The following is a 16,352-nucleotide window of genomic DNA, read 5'->3' as shown; positions in this document are numbered from 1 at the left end:
GGAAGTGATCCCCAAGTAGAAGAGCAATAGGATCAGAAAACTGATGAACTCTGCATAACATCAACTCCCTGCTCTTCCACTTTTCCAGTTCTCAGGACAATTCTGCAGAAAATCAAAGTAGAAAGCTTCATCTGTCATGAAGTAGAATAATAGATGCAATAATGGAATAATGATGCAATAATGATTGAAAATGGTGATGTGATAATGAACTTCATAAAACCTTTTTCTTTCTTACATCAGTCCAGACAGTTTTGGCAGGGCCAGTGGAAGATCATCACTTCTTGGGCCTGTTCTATGAGTCTGTTCTTTGTCTGGTCACAAGTCTCACTGAAGTTCATAGAAGTCTGAAGATCAAACTGAAATTTTCATTAAGGATGTCCTGATTTTGATGTCACTTTCTTCATCTTGTTTTATCATTGCCTTCTTGTTCTGTTTCACTTTGCTGTTACTGCCATGTTTTACTCCTTCCATAGTTACCTTCCTCAGTAATGGACCTACTTTTTTTCTTTTACAAGAGATAGCTCCATTCCAGCTCTTTATTTACATCTGTTTTCTGTAATCACAGCTTTTACTTTAATATACTCTGCATCTGTAGTTCCTAACACTTTTACACGTGTTTAGACCTTAGAATCTTTTGAATGTATGGTGGTGGACTCTCATATTTTTTTAACACATGTCCAAGTGTAATATAGTTGCTGGGACTCATTCCATCACTGTAGTTTTGCAGTGCCCACTAATAGAGTAAACCTACAGACTTTGACTTCCCTACCTGGAGCTGTTTTCAGTTTGAGATGTCATTTCTTCAATTATACAGTTTTATAGAACTACTAGTATAGTTTCAGCTCTATTACTTTAAGGTAATTATTCAATTTATTTCTGTAAAATAGGGAGCGTTGTATCAATATGAATGTCACTCAGGGCCTTTTTCTGGCTATACATAGATTGCAAATAAAATGTTAGTTATGGAATATGTTTTGCTTATTACATATAAGTGCTCTACAGGTAGCATGTTTCATTATGTGATCTATTTTTTGCAACAATTTAGCTGGTTTTATTTTTCTTTTCTTGGTTTTATGAGTGGGAATAGGGCTGGAGTTATGTGGATTATTTCTTTTTATAACCATATCTGCACCTTGTGCTATCTGTTTCAATGTTTCTCTGTAGAGCTTCAGTTAAATTAAAGAAGGCTGCTCAAGGAGGAGGAAACAGCAAGAAAAACAATAATGAAGACAAGTAGGTCATCAGAAGAGCTCTTAGGTGGAAAGGATTCTGGTAAGATCCTACCACAAAAGCATGGTTTGCTTTCCTTGGTGCTGAAAGCCTAGAATCAGAGAATCATGGCTTTAATGACAAGGGTGCATAAAGCAAGAAGCACTGCCCTCATTTTTGCATGTTTTGCTGTAGAGATGCACCTGTGAAACAGAGATACAGAGATGCAACAACCAGCCAAAAAATGTGAATGAACCTGCATTGTTAACAGCTGATGTAAACTAGGAAAGGATATGTGGGTACTGAACTCTGCTTCCTTTGCCCACCTTCCTATGTAATATATTTCTTTCAACCTTTTTTTTTTTTTTGTTTTTTTGTTTCTATTTTTTCTATTTTTATTTTGAAGCTCTTTCTTGGGCTTCTGCTGTCCATCAGTCACAGGTCACTGAATAGAAAAACCTTTCAAGTTCCAAACCCATTTGTCAGATTAAAATGTCTGTGAGGCAGGAGAATAAAAGAGTAGACTCAGTGACAAGGATGCATGTGGAACTGATTTCAGAGAATGGTGCTTTTAAAAGGGAGGAAAAACTACAGTTACAGCTATCTGGTCAGAATAACACTTGGCTATGTGTTGAGGTACTACAATGAAAAAGCTTTAAACCAAGTTGTTACAGAAACTATATTAGCAGTATTCATTAAAGCATACAGAACCTTTCCTAAAGCAACTGAAAAAAACCCTCATATTCATGTTAAATACTTTCTATATTTTGGCTATTCACAGAGTGAATAGTCTAACTTCATTCCTTACTACTAGTTTGTTTAAATGATGCACAGGTTTTAATGTTAATTTTCTACCTAATATGGGTTGTTATTTGGAATGAACCCTCTTTAAAAGTGTTCTTTTATTTTTTTCTGCATTCTTAGCCATATGTTTCCAAATACGTAATTCCAGAGCTTATTAAAAGCACAGCTTTTTCTCCATCTTTAATCACATTATAGCTATTAAGGTACATCTTGCATATGGCTTCTCATTAAGAGCAATTGACAATGACAATGACAATACTAAAACAAAGGAAAAAAAGGAAGACCAGAGAAGATACTCCTAAGCTAAAGTTCTAGCTGCAGCATGAAATCACCTATATTTCACACAAAAAATGCAGTGTGGGTTAACTCAATTACCAGTTGCCTGCCTGACTGCGCCACTGGTTTTCCTGATACAGGGGCTGCTTCTGCCACCGCTGCCAGTGCCAGGGGATTGCACTCCATGATACAACTGAGGACTAACTGAACTTTTCAATTCTACCAAGTGGCCAAGTTAAGAGTCATTTGAAGCACAGCAAAACCCCTGAGCTACACGCAGAGAGACAGTGCTTTTTCATTAAGACATCAAATTTGATAAGACTGTTTAGACTGTGAAACAATATGTGTAACAACCATGACATTTGTAAAATCTGTTCTTACCACTGTACAGAAAACAATTTTCATTGCCCATCTTTGAAATTAAATATTGGTTGAACATGACTGCACTAATTAAATACATAAACAACTTTTTATGTCAACTCTCGGTAGTCTTGCCTATGTTCTTTCCTTCTCCTTTTTGTGTATTCACAATTCTGCAAAGTATCAGCAGGCCTGGATGAGTTTATACCTTTTTGTCACAACTGGACAGATCAAATGTCTCTACTTTTGATTAGGTTATTTTTCCTATATAGACCATGTGTTTGCTTTTTTTTAAAAATCATGATCCCTACAAACAAGATTAAGATCAAGAAACAAATTTAGCAAACACTACAAAGGTGATTTGCTTAAATTAGTAAAATAACACAGATGAGGTCTTAGGTTTCACAGTTATCTAATACATGTCATACAGTGATCCCTTTGCTTTTGTGATTAGAGACACAAATGTTAATTCTGTTATTATTATCGAAGAAACATCACACTTTGCCTGAGATTTTTAAGTTGCTCAGATAAAAGTGAAAATAATGACAAAAATTTATAACACAGTAAAAGCTGTTACCAGTCAATAGTAATACATTTATTTGTGAAGAAACTACAGGTATCTACTATGTGTATCAACTAATATCTTGAAATCCTATGGAATGAGTTTATTTTGTGAGTGTATTTGGCATTATTTCTTTAAAACCTGATCAGAGGTCAACAAAAGCTTTCTCTTTGACCCCATCACCAAACATATGTGTAAATGTTGAAAAAAAAGTCACAATGCATTTTACTCACCCTCATCCTTCCATTTCTTATTGCTGGTCCATCTTCTGCTAACCTCAACACATACAAATCCATTTTGTACTCCCTTCCTCCTCGAATACTAAACCCAAACCCTTTGGCTCCTTTCTCCAAATCAACGGTGAAATAATCAAAGTCCTGTACAGACAAATACAAGATGAAAGACAATTATGGACAAATATAGACGTTGTGTTGTGCATTCAAGAAAACTTTAAAATAGATCTCTTCAAAAATGTATCGATCCACTTGATATAAGCAAAGGTGCATAGAGGGGTCTGTGAGGGAAATTGAAATGTAGCTTCTGATCCATTGTTAGCCAAAAGTGCAAGATCCATGGGAGAAGGAGAAAACAAAGAGCAAACTTGGGTTGTGTATCTACTGATTAGAGAACTAAACTGGAGATGCTGGGAAACAGTCAACCCAAGCATCTCTCTAGATGCTAAGAAGCATCTTATAAGATATGCACATGGGAATAGAGATTTTCTACTTAGATACTGAAATGCACAATATTTTCATAGGGTTCTTTGGATCCCATTTAGGAATTTCAGTATTTTTCTTGATACAGGTTTATGTGTCTGCTTTTGAAAATATGGATGTACAAACCACCTATTCATGGTTCCAGCATATAATGTTCAGAAGTTTACAGTCTCCTATTTAATACTTTTTGACCTCTGTTTTTCCTGCCTTTATGTAAGGAGAAAGGAAGGTTTTTTCCAAAGTCTGAACTTTGAGCTAAATCCTCAACCTTCAAAACTGTCAGTAAATATCTGTCATCAGAGAAGTCTTGTCCAAGGTACCATAAATCTTCATCTAACTCATCATCTCTTTGAATTTGTCAGATCATGCTTGATGTCAAAGAAACTAGTTGCATAGTCTAGTTTCTATTCATCCAGACTATTACCAACAGAAATTTAATTTTATCAGTCAGGATTTTTATTTATTTATTTATTTATTTATTCCAATTAGATAAAATCTTAATTTTCAAGAATGCTGTAGGAATGCATTCTGACCTAAGTACACCCACTGTTTGATGACTGCGTGCCAAGAATGAAAAAATTCATCCGCTGATGAAAAAGCTTTTTATGTTAGAATTTTCATTTCAACTCCCTAGTACCTTAAAAGTGCCATTTATTTAACATTGCTGTCACACAATTATAAATGTAATGTTAATTTACAGATCACACAGTTATACATTAATATTAATGGTTTGGAACTAATTTCCTCTACAGAGAAATAGTTACTCAGAGTAAAACCCTTTAATGTGTCTCTTCCTTCCACAGTGGCATCCTCCTTTTACCAGTACCCACGACCTGTCCCTGCAGACCCTGTGCCTGCTGTGCAGGAGAGCTCTGGGTGTGTGTGCCTGTACCTGGGGCTGCCTGTACTCGGCCAGGGGGTACTGCCTGGTGTCGGGGGAGTGCTGTCTGTAGTCCATCAGGGGGGGCTGCCTGTAGTCCAGCGGTGGGGGCTGCTGGTAATCCATCACCGGGGGGTGCCGGTAGTCCAGCGGGGGCTGCCGGTAGTCCGCGGAGGATTGCCTGTAGTCTGTAAACGGGGGTTGCCGGATATCAGGCTTCACATCCTGCCTGGCTTTTACTTCTGACCTGTAACTGAGGAAAGCACGACGGCTCAGTTTCAGAGTAGCAAGCCATTAAGAATATGTGTTGCATGCAATACTGAGGACCGAGAGTGTGCCTGGCTGCAAAATTGCACGGAACAAATTTACACAGAGAAGCAAATCTCTCCAGGGTACATAGTCGAGGCATCCAAAAACAGTGAGCGCTTTTTGAAACATGGGCATAAGCAATTTTCCCCTAGGTCATACTATGCAATCTTCCAGCTTGTATCAGTGAGATCAGAATTAGACTCGAAGGGACAGGAACAGAAAAAGCATCTTGCTTCCCACTTACCTTGCCTATTTAGAAGGTGAAACTGCGTGTGAAAACACCCACTATACTCACTACAAAATAATTCACTGATCTGATAAAGTGCTTTTCTCCAGAATTAATATTTCTATGGAATAAGTAGAATATCAGTGCAGTTTATCTACCCTTTCACTGGCATAAAATATTATTATTGTGAGCTTTTAATGGTTAAAAAAGGAGAAATTCTTTGTTTTAGCTGTTATCTTTTTAATGAAAGGTATTCTTTGATATAACATCTTTTAATATAGTATGTATTATTTTTATTATACACTCCTGTGATGTTATCTGGCTAAAAGCTATGACAGTAAAGTCATGTCAGTAGTTATGCACAGAAATAAAACAAAGTGAAAAGGAAATAAATTTGGTAATGAGGTATTAATAACAAGTAAAGTATTGCTTTAGCTGGTAACTGGTTACAGGGAGATGGGTCATAAAATTTGAAAGAAAACATGACTTTCTGAGGTGCAATGACTAGTTATTTACTTTATTCAAATGGGATTTTCCTTAAGCACATGGAAATTAACACATAATGGCACTTCAGGGTGAAGTAAAGAACATTCCTTATGGCAAACTTCCATACCTCAACCACGTGGCATCCTAAAGAGGCACAAAGGAACTCCTGAACTCTTTTAGAAAAGTAATTTTGTGATAATAATTAGGGTTATATTTTAACAAAAATGTTCACAGAGTGGATGTTCTTACACTCTTCCCAGGGTGCTGAAGGAAATATTTCTTTCCTATAATGGACATAGACATTTCAAATTCTGTTTCTATAATGGACTGGAAGTTTTCAGTTAACCAAGCGACCATGTCTCTTTATGGACACATACAGAAACAGAGACACATATAGACTGTGAAAGGTATTTTGAAAGGTACTTACTGATTACAAAAATTATACTCTGCAAAAATGACAGCATTGTTTTTCATTATGTTGATTCATATGTGAAAAGGTAATCTGACTCTAAATGTTTCAAAATGTCTGATATGTTTCAAGACTTCATTGTTTTATTAATGTAGTTACAGTGACATTATGGCAAATCCTCCTACACAATAGTTTTAATAATCTGAATGTCTAACCAGACACAAAAAAATCGAAACTTTTCCCTTTGACTTTTCTGAAAAGATTAAAATAGACTGCTGCCACGTGTTCTTTTAAAACCTGCACATGGCACATATTATAAGATTTGTGTGCATACATGCAATCCTCTTACTTTCTTTACTCAATGCCATGATCCTGTGAAAAGAAGATAGAGGACAAACAGGCTTACTGTGATACTGAGCCTTATTAATATTGGAAGTAAAAAAACTAGTTAATATTCTTAAGAGAATTAATATCTTATTTTGGTAAAGAAACAATGTATGTGGCTGTACAAACAAGATATAATCTAACTTATAAAATCTAGTGAAAAATAATACTACATGAACTAGCAATAGTTAACCTTTTTCTGAAACAGGAGTAATCTTTAGGCAGGTTCCCAATATATGATCACAGCTGCATATCAGAAGATGATGTTTCAATTCACAGATGGAGGCATTGTAATTTTTGCTGAATTTGTAAATGGTGACATAAGCAATTAGAGCTTACACTTTTCAGTAAAATCATTACAGAATTTCTTTCTGGAACTTTAATTAATATAATTTGCTGGTCCCACCTGAAAATTCACAATTTAACAGCTATTTAGTACTGACTTCCAACAGCATAGAATGACTTTTGTGAAAACTTTGTACTGAATTTTGTCAGAAACATATGACTTCTAGGTGATCACTTTTGGAAAAAGTCAATGAAATATAAGGCAAAGTGAATCTGACTAACTGAAAGGAAATAATTCTGGGCAAGTGAAAGTAATACATCTGTTAAGCAAGGAGAATTAGAGGGTGTAGTGTCTGAATCACAAGTGAAATCAAGTATTTTCAGAAGAGAAAAGTTACAATCCTGTAACCAGCATCATTTGGGAAAGAGGATCTTGATGATATGTGTTGGTTACTGAAGATTAGCATAAAGACAGTCAGTATAATCAGCCTTGTTTAACATGCTAAAGAATAATCCAAAGACTAAATAGTGCTGATTGGAGGTCACAGAAAGTTGTATCATCCCACAGCTTTTAATAGGGCTGGTCACAAAATTTCTGTCGATTTCCATGACAGATAAATTTGCTAATGTATATGCATAAATTACACACGAGAAATTGGCTGGTAATTGATACACTGGAGATTAAACCCACCATAAAAAATATCTTCCTGACTCCAGACTAACATACAAGGAGAAAAAAAAAGACAAAAAAAAGACACCACTGAGAAAATGCAAAACCTGTTCTCGTGTCCCTGTGGCTGGAGGGGCTGTGGAGGTGGAGGCTGGGCCACGGGGCTGTGCTGGGCGACGGGGCTCTGCTGCGCCAGGGGACTCTGCTGGGCCATGGGGCTGTGCTGCTGGGCCATGGGGCTCTGCTTCTCCGAGCTGGGCGCCGAGGCTGGGCTGTTCAGCTCTGCATAATGGGGAGATGGAGATTAAAGACCTGTCACAGTGCAGCATTTAATAAAGGGCAAAGGTACACAATAATAATTTTTGGTCACGCACTATCTCTGCAAATTTATGCTTTGTCACTTTTACTCTCTCAGGTTATAATTAGATTTTAAGACACTTGAACCTAATGGTCTCCTTTTGATAATCTGTGGGATCCGGAATCTTGGTGACTTCTTTAATTCTGGTTGACACTGTCATTATTCAAAACACAATTGAACAAGGGAAATTGCTTCCATGTTTCACGTACTCCTTTAAAGCATAGAAATACTGATCATAGAATGATAGAAAAATAAAATCAGAGTCGTAGAATAGCTTGGGTTGGAATGGCACTTAAAGATTGTCTAGTCCAACACTCCTGCAACAAACAGGGACATCTTCAACAAGACCAAGCTGCTCAGAGTCCTGTCCAACCTGGCCTTGAATTTTGACAGGAATTCCAGGATGGGGCATCTACCACCTCTCTGGGCAACTTGTTCCAGTTTCATTATCCTCATCATAAAAAAATCTAATATCTTTTTTTATATCTATCTGAATCTATCCTTTTTTAGTTCAAAGCTGTCAGACCACTTGTCCTATCACAACAGACCCTGCTAAAAAGTCTGTCCCCATATTTTTTATAAGCCTCCTTTAAGTACTGCATGGTCCAAGTAAGATTTCCTTGGAGCCTTGTCTTTTCCAGGCTGAACAACACCAATTCTCTCAGCCTTCCCTCATAGGAGAGATGCTCCAGCCCTCTGATTTTCTTCATGACCTTCCTTTGGACTGCTTCCAGCAGGTCCAGAGGACCCCACAGCTGGATTCAGAACTCCAGGTCTCATGAGAGTGGAGTAGAGGGGCAGAATCACCTCCCTCAACCTGCTCATCCATTGAACAATCCCCCCATCAAGCTCATCTCTCTCTGATTTAGAGAGAAGGATGCTGGGGTACCATGTCAAAGGCCTTACAGAGATCCAGCTAGGTGAGATCTATAGCTCCTCCCTTGCCTATTGCTGCCCCTGGTGTATTTTCTCCACTGTAGAAGGCCACTAGGCTGGTTAGGCAGTACTTACTCTTGGTAAAGCTGTGCTGGCTGTCCTGAATCATCTCCCTGTGCCTTAGCACAGCTAGAAGATATTTGAAAAGCTTTTCATTTAGACAAAAAAAAATCATTTTAAGAAATGAACATTTTACTGCTTTATACACTGTTTGGGATGACAGACATGTAACAAAAACTAAAACACTGGTGTCCTTACATTAGCTCCTGCTGTCTTTGAGCTCGTCAAGAGTTTCCTGTCTTTTTAAATTTCTGGGGACTGTGAACAGTAAAACAGTAAACCCAATCTCAATAAATTCTGACTAACCATTTAAACTGATGTTTTATTTCACTGTATTATGTCAAATGACTAAGATTTCACATAGAAACAGTGCAGAAAACCAGAATCATTCTTTCCAGACAACACAAAATTCAAAGACAGAGAGATTGGCATAGGAAATATGGTTTTGTTGCTTTTTTATTAAGATGCCAGTCTTCATTCAGGATTCCTGCTGGACTTGGAGGGGTGGTACTGAGCTCATATCAAATATATTTCTTCCAATATCACTAGCACAGTCCTGTTCACCATTTACCTATTAGGATGTATAAATGTGAGAGACTCCACCCACAGGAGGACAGTGCACTGCAGAAGTTCCTGCATTATCAACAGCAAAGGCAAATATTATATTTTTTCTATTCCTGCTTGCAACAGAAGGAGTGAGGCCAGTGTGGCATGGTGCAAAACAAACAAAATAGACACACATACGTCTGAGCATCCCTAACAGCAATAGCTATACATGGTACAGATCTTGCCTAGTTTTACATTTGAATCTAGTTTTAATTTTTATGTATTTTATTTTTAAAATTTTAACATGTGAGTTTTCCCCTATGGCTGCATATTCTCTACTTATCTAATTTATACTCACAATTATAACATTTTTGTCTACTTTATAAAAAATATTTTCCATTTTATATTAATTTTCCATTTTATATTAATTTTCAAAAAAGCTTGTATATTTGCACTTAAAACACTCATGCAGGCATAAGCAATACTTGTCTGTATAATATGCATAAGGCTGTAATTTCCCATTTTGCATCTGTGAGTCTCTTTTGTACTGCAAGTTTTAGAGAGGAAGATTGGAAATGTTGTCCCTCATTTCTACATTACTCTCATAACTATGGATGAACTGGTCAAATCATGAGCTGCTTCTAAAACCACTTTGCATTTATATGGTATTTTTTACCTGAGAATACATTACAGAGGTATTAGAATTTTTACCAATTTTTATAAGCTGGGAAGCTAATATCAGAAGGCAAATGGGGTGTCCAGTGTCACACAGTCACACAGGGAAGCCGTGCCTTGGGCACAGATAATTTCCCACTGCTACCGCCTGAGAACATCTTGTAGTATGACAACTCAGCTGCACCCCTGCTTTCTTTCTGATTTAATGTATCCATCTCTAACACTGAACTATTAATGATATTTAACCTGAATACCAGAGAGGCTTAAACAAACTTAATGGGCTGGATGAAGTATCATACTTGTTTTAGATGTTTGCAAAGCTGACCTTCAGTAATTACACAGGTGCTAATTGATGTGAATTCTAAATTTGAGTATGTTTGTGTTTTTCCCTTCACTGGATTCATTTAACAAAGTATATAAGTTCCCTCACTTGCAGTCTATGACCAGTGTCAGACTATTTCCCTGTCCTGTTTCTGGATGCAGCAGCATGAGGTGAAGGTCATCTAACTGGACCATTAAGTAATTCCATCACTTTGTGTGTGTCATTCCCAGCTCTACTGGTATTTTTTGTTGAGATATAAAGACATAGTGTCATTAATGTGGTACAATTCATGTAGCAGTGCAGCACACTGTTAAACTAAAGAAGCCCTGAAATCAACCCCAAACCCCACGGAACCAACATCAAAAGATCTTCACTGATTAGATGTGGAGTAATGACCAGAGTAATGAGTCTGTCCCCTTATTCTCACCCTAGAAATAATTCAGGGTTCAGTTCTTTCCTGCCTTGTGCATTTACAGTGACATATCACTATATGATAGTGATGGAGGAAACTGCCAAATCTGAACTCTTCCTTCACATCACTTTTTGTCACATGTAGCTGGTAGCTGAACATGCCTGGTGACAGCCATTGCAGTTTCTTGTGAATCACTTTGTCAAACACTGGCTTGGCTTATAGCAAGATATAAGGGAACTAACTCAAAACTTGTCTCTCAGGTGGAGTGCTTTTCCATGTAGAAGACAATTCTTGCAAAAGACCTTAACATCCTTTTTCTCTCTGTCAGGTTTCTCCAGGTTTGCTTTAAATACCCCTTTTCATAACTTGAAACCTTTTCAAGAATTCAGATCCTATCTGAGCTAGTTCTAAGCTCGTAATTCTGGTGTGCTGCACGCTACAGCAGAGGAAGGAGAACAAAAGGTGCTCTTTCAAATGGTGACATAATTTAAGCTAATTGGAGGCTACTTAAAATTTTCTTCCTGTTTTTAAGGGCCATTGACTTACCCTCCTGAGGAATGATGCGAAGAGTTACACTGAGACCTGCATCTTTAATTAGCTTCACAATATCTGCATGAGGCATGTTAATAATAGACTGGCCATTCACAGCTAAGATCCGGTCTCCAACTTTAAGTTTTGCACAGCGATCCGCAGGACTTCCATCAATTATCCGCCCTATTTTATGGGGTACAGCTAGACAAGAAACAATAGTCACAGTTAACATATGCTGAAACAGGTGGTGATGTTCACAAATGAAAGAAAATAAGTTCATTTTGGAAGAAAATTCTATATGAATTACAAAACAGCTTGTGTAAAAGCATAAAAGAATACAAATTCTTATGCAATATCATTTGCAGTAACACAGTACTTTGTTTTTTCACTAAAAATTCAGAATCCAGATACATATATACACATGGCATATACATATGAAGTAGAAATTAATTTTATAATTCAGCTATTTTGCAAACCTGGCATGAAACAACCTAATAAGCAGATCAGGAAAACAATAAGGCATTAAAACAGGGAAAGGGGATAAATTTACACAATAAGTAGCAGTCATAAATTGTCTCCCACATCCTGGTTTACAGAATTTCTTTACTTGTATGTTGCAATAGAGGCATCAAAACCATTATTTATTTTATATACAAAAAATTGTTACTGAAAATGCCAAGGGTACATGAAATTGTTCTCCTCCATTCAAATGTGTTTATTGATAAATAGAAATAATACTGAAGATTTATTGAGATGTGCTGCTCTCTAATTAGATATTATTAATAAATGAATAGAATTGAATTAACAGTTAGCTATGAGTACATAGACATGTACTACATCAAAACATCTCAGCCCTCTTCTCAAAACATTATAGAGTAAAGCTTCTCTTGCTCTTTGCAGTTCTTCACCTTTCTGTTTACTCCATCCATGCTCTTGCTCTGTCTCTTCCCTCATTTTCCATTGAATTTTCTACACATTGTTCTTAATTTTTTTGACCAGTGTTTATTCTTTATTATCATCTGTTTTTTAACTAAATGCATATGCTATAGCTGAGTCTTTTCTCTAGGCTCCCCAAAGAGCATGCTACTTTTCCTTCTCCCAACTCCTCATAAATATACTTATCACAATTAAATGACTATATAGTCTATTAATATCCTAATGGTGTTTGAGTATTCCTCCACAGTCCCACACTTCAGTCCTGGAAAACAGCACAAAGTGGCTCAGCCTCACTATCAACCTTTAAACTGGTGTTTAAAACCAGTGTGGGCTTTTTTTTTTCTTCCAAAAATAATATAACCTTAACATTTAATTATCTACAGAGAACTTGGAAAAATTAAGGAAAAGATTATTCAAACACTTTTTTGGGAAATATTTGGCTATCAATGCTCATATAAACCAAAGCTCTAACAGGAGATGTGTTCAGAATACATTGCTGTAGAACAAATTTCTCAGCACCCTGATAAACATTTACTGAAGGTTTTGGTGACTAACACAGACTGCACATCTTATATAAAGTCACAACAGACATACCTCAAAGTGATTTTTGTTTCTAGTATGGATGTAAGTGTTGTTTACAGTGTTAAAAATTAGTTTTCAGAACACTGAAAATATAAATGAGTACTCTGAAGTGCAAGCCATAATCAAACTGCATGCTTCTGTACCACTATGGTTCAGGCAAGAATATAAATTAAAACACAGCTTTAGTAACACAACAAAGACATAACAAATGTACTTCAGAAATGTCTTGTTGCTTAGGAAATAATCACCTAATTTATGTCACAATGTCTAAATATTTCTATGTTTTAAAATATACTAAATATGTACAGCCACACTTTCTACAAGAATTGTGTTTATTCTTCCCTTAATTCAGGCATATAACTGCCATGCATACATATCAGTGAGCAAACAATAAAAGAGTAACTTGACTCTTAAACAGTTTATGTTTACAAAGAGCTTTTTTTATCATATCAGCTCTTAAAGCATCACCAAGAATCACTTAAACTAATACTAAAATGTGCCTGTTTCTGGCATATGTAATAAAAGATCTGTCTGAAATTATCATTTCTTTACTATGTATTAGTGGAGATATGAAAAGGAGACTGTCTTATGTAAAAAAGTAAGAAATTTGGTAGTAAGAAAGAAGGGGAAATATGGTAGAGATACCACAACTACAATTTCCAGGCTTGCCATTTCTAACCCTAAAGATGTTTTTGCTAGCCTAAATATTTAAGTAGAGACATCTTTTCAGTAGTAAGGGGTGTGGGAGGGTGGGGGGTGGGAAGTCCTATTAATTTGCCAGAAAATTTTTTGTTGGACTTCTTGTACCTGACAAGTGAATAGAGCAGATGTCTGCATGTTTGAGATGTCTGCTGAAATCAAAGCTGGAGGTGGGAGAGCAACGAGAGTCTAATTTGGATCCAAATCCTGAGGAAAGGAAAGGGAGGGAGAAAGAGGAGGAACTTGGTGTTCTTTTCTTTCTTTCCTTTAAGCCTAATGGTCTTCACCTTCCTGATAAAGGAACCTACTCCACATGTTTTGGTATCCTTGAACTCCCCTCATTCTGTCGTGTTATGAAAGGATCAACAATAGGTGACCATAGGTGGCTTTGATATTTGAAGATTTAATACTCCTCAGGTTGTATTGGTGTCACATGTTGCCATTTGATCTTGCTGCAAAGCAAGAAGGTGTGGGAAAATTTTGCAGAAGGAATCTGAATCTGCTGGATTCAAAGTTACTCTGTTATGCTCTATAAGGGTTTTATGGGCAATTCTAGTGACTTACTAGAGGAGCTCACAGCCACTCAGCAGATACTGGTTTATGCACATTCCTAGATAATATGAGGGGAAGTTTATCCCCCAGCTCCTTCCCTCCCAGTAATATTATCCTGAGGATTTTCTGTTCTTTGCTTCTCTTCCCAGTGGAACTCTGCCTGAGAGCCCTCCTAAGCCACAATATGCTGGCTGCCATGGTCCCAAATGCTTCCTTGGGAAGGGAAGATTTATTTAGGGCTTTTTTCACAAGCATAAATTCTTCTAAGGGACGCAGATTATCTGATGTGTAGGTTGTTCATCAAAAAAACACAACCATGTTATAATAGTTTAGAAAACTTTCAGTTTTAGAGAGAGCCTTTGGTGGTGAAATTCTTTGAAAGGATAAGAAGGAGCTATTCTCATAGGGGATTAATTAGGTAAAAGCTGAGGAATAAAGGTAGAAATGAACTATGAATTTCCATAATGGAGAATTTTTATTGTTCAGAATGGTCACGCCTAAAACAAGTGTGGAAGAGCTGTAAAGTGTCAGCAGGGAGTGGGTTGACTGAAGTGGCAGACGGGACCTCATGAAAAGAAATGCAAGATGATGCAAGTAAGGAAAAAATAACCCTGCCTAAGATTAAGCAGAGATGAGCCCTAAATTAATTATTATCACTCAAGAGACTCTGAAGTGTGTGCCTACTTCTCTAAAAGCAATGTCATTAAAACAGTCAATATGGCACTAAGAATTAGAAAAGGAGTAACAAGTGAAGCAAACTACTGCTAGTTACTGCCATGCACCTAAAATCAGAGTATTGCTGATCATTTCAGTATCCTCATCTCAAAAATCATAGCATGAACTCACAAAGATTCAGAGAAGGGAAGCTTGGAAGTCAGAAGCAAAAACCAGCCTCTGCTCAAAGGAGCTGTCCATGAATTTACTGTCTACACCTTGCGAAAGAGAATTTGGGGCAACTTTCTGGAGGGGCAGAAGAATAAAAGGATTAAAAAAGGGATTAGACCAATTTATGGGGGTGAACCCACTGTTGACTAAATCAGAAAACCTTGGCTGTGAAAGCTGACAAAATGCCTGGGAAAGGTCTTGTAGATGCTGTCCTCTGTGCAGCTGGCCACAGCAAAGGGACTGGGTGGCTGCTTGGTCTGTCCCATCATGGCAGGTCTCAGAAAGAAACCTCCCATGTCTGGCATTTAATTAGGGATTTGTTAACCTACAATACTTTTTTTTTCTTAAATCATATTTGTTCTTTTATTTTGATCTGAGAAGAGCATTTAATTTTAACCTTTTAAAGAAAGTCCCAGATCACCCGACTAGTGGTAAATGTTTCCTATCACCCTTAACAATTTTTACTAATCTATTCATACCTCTTTGAACAATTTGCCACAAGCTATTGCTACTCCAAACATATATATATATATATTGAAGAGTGGCAGCATGTGCCTAGATGAGACTTTCCAGAGAATCTAATCCACTTATTTCAAAACACTGAATTTCCTGAGCAACATTATATATAGCCTATATCAGGCTATACAGAAAGCCCGGAATTTGTGGCTTTTTTTTTTTCAAGAAACCCATTGTTTTTGCTAAAAGTGAATGCAGAAAACAAGCTGCCTCTTTGCAGAACAATTAATTTCTTGGCTCTCTCAGACTACACAATGAACGAGACTGCAAGGAAAAAATTACTTTATACAAGGATTAATACATATTTTTTAATTGTTGAAAATACGGGAAATTAGTACGAATGAATTTATATGTATACAAACCACACAGCCCTTCAAAATAGACATGTAGGGTCATTTTCTCCAGTACTATCAAGTAATGCAAAACGTGATACTCGGGAGTGATATAGTTGGATATCTACCTTAAGATAAAAGAAATCCTTCCAAGACAGAAGTAATAATCCTAGACCTAAAATAATCTAGCAGAGAGTAGCAATGCTGCCGGAACCTTATCTAACAAAAGATCTTACAATGGAATGTAACTTTCCTGCAGTGTATTTTTCAAAATTTCATTACTTGAGGAAGATTTGAATCCTGAGAGCACAAAGATTCTATGATATTTGAAGTCATTAATTTTTCCTCCTAAATCTTGCTCAGATATTTACAGCATTACAACACAAAGTGACCCATGGTTGGCATGTAGCAGCTGAGGCTTTCCCAGAACATAT

General features: G+C 36.8%; 1 protein-coding gene across 2 annotated transcripts in view; it reads right to left on the bottom strand.

Annotated features, from left to right (window-relative positions):
- The window catches only part of LOC131572977 (membrane-associated guanylate kinase, WW and PDZ domain-containing protein 2), a 706,094-nt gene that overhangs the window by 37,554 nt on the left and 652,188 nt on the right, over positions 1-16,352 (bottom strand). For both annotated transcript variants that reach the window (XM_058826448.1, XM_058826449.1), the window contains 4 exons: positions 11,432-11,617; positions 7,684-7,858; positions 4,820-5,060; positions 3,445-3,588 (listed from right to left, as the gene is read on the bottom strand). In XM_058826448.1, coding sequence (XP_058682431.1) covers positions 3,445-3,588; positions 4,820-5,060; positions 7,684-7,858; positions 11,432-11,617 — 746 coding nt within the window. The remainder of the gene's footprint in view (positions 1-3,444; positions 3,589-4,819; positions 5,061-7,683; positions 7,859-11,431; positions 11,618-16,352) is intronic.

The sequence above is a fragment of the Poecile atricapillus genome, chromosome Z, assembly GCF_030490865.1.
Source record: "Poecile atricapillus isolate bPoeAtr1 chromosome Z, bPoeAtr1.hap1, whole genome shotgun sequence".
Classification (NCBI taxonomy): domain Eukaryota; kingdom Metazoa; phylum Chordata; class Aves; order Passeriformes; family Paridae; genus Poecile; species Poecile atricapillus.
Note: the sequence above shows the minus strand (reverse complement) of the source record. Positions and strands in the feature narration are given on the sequence as shown.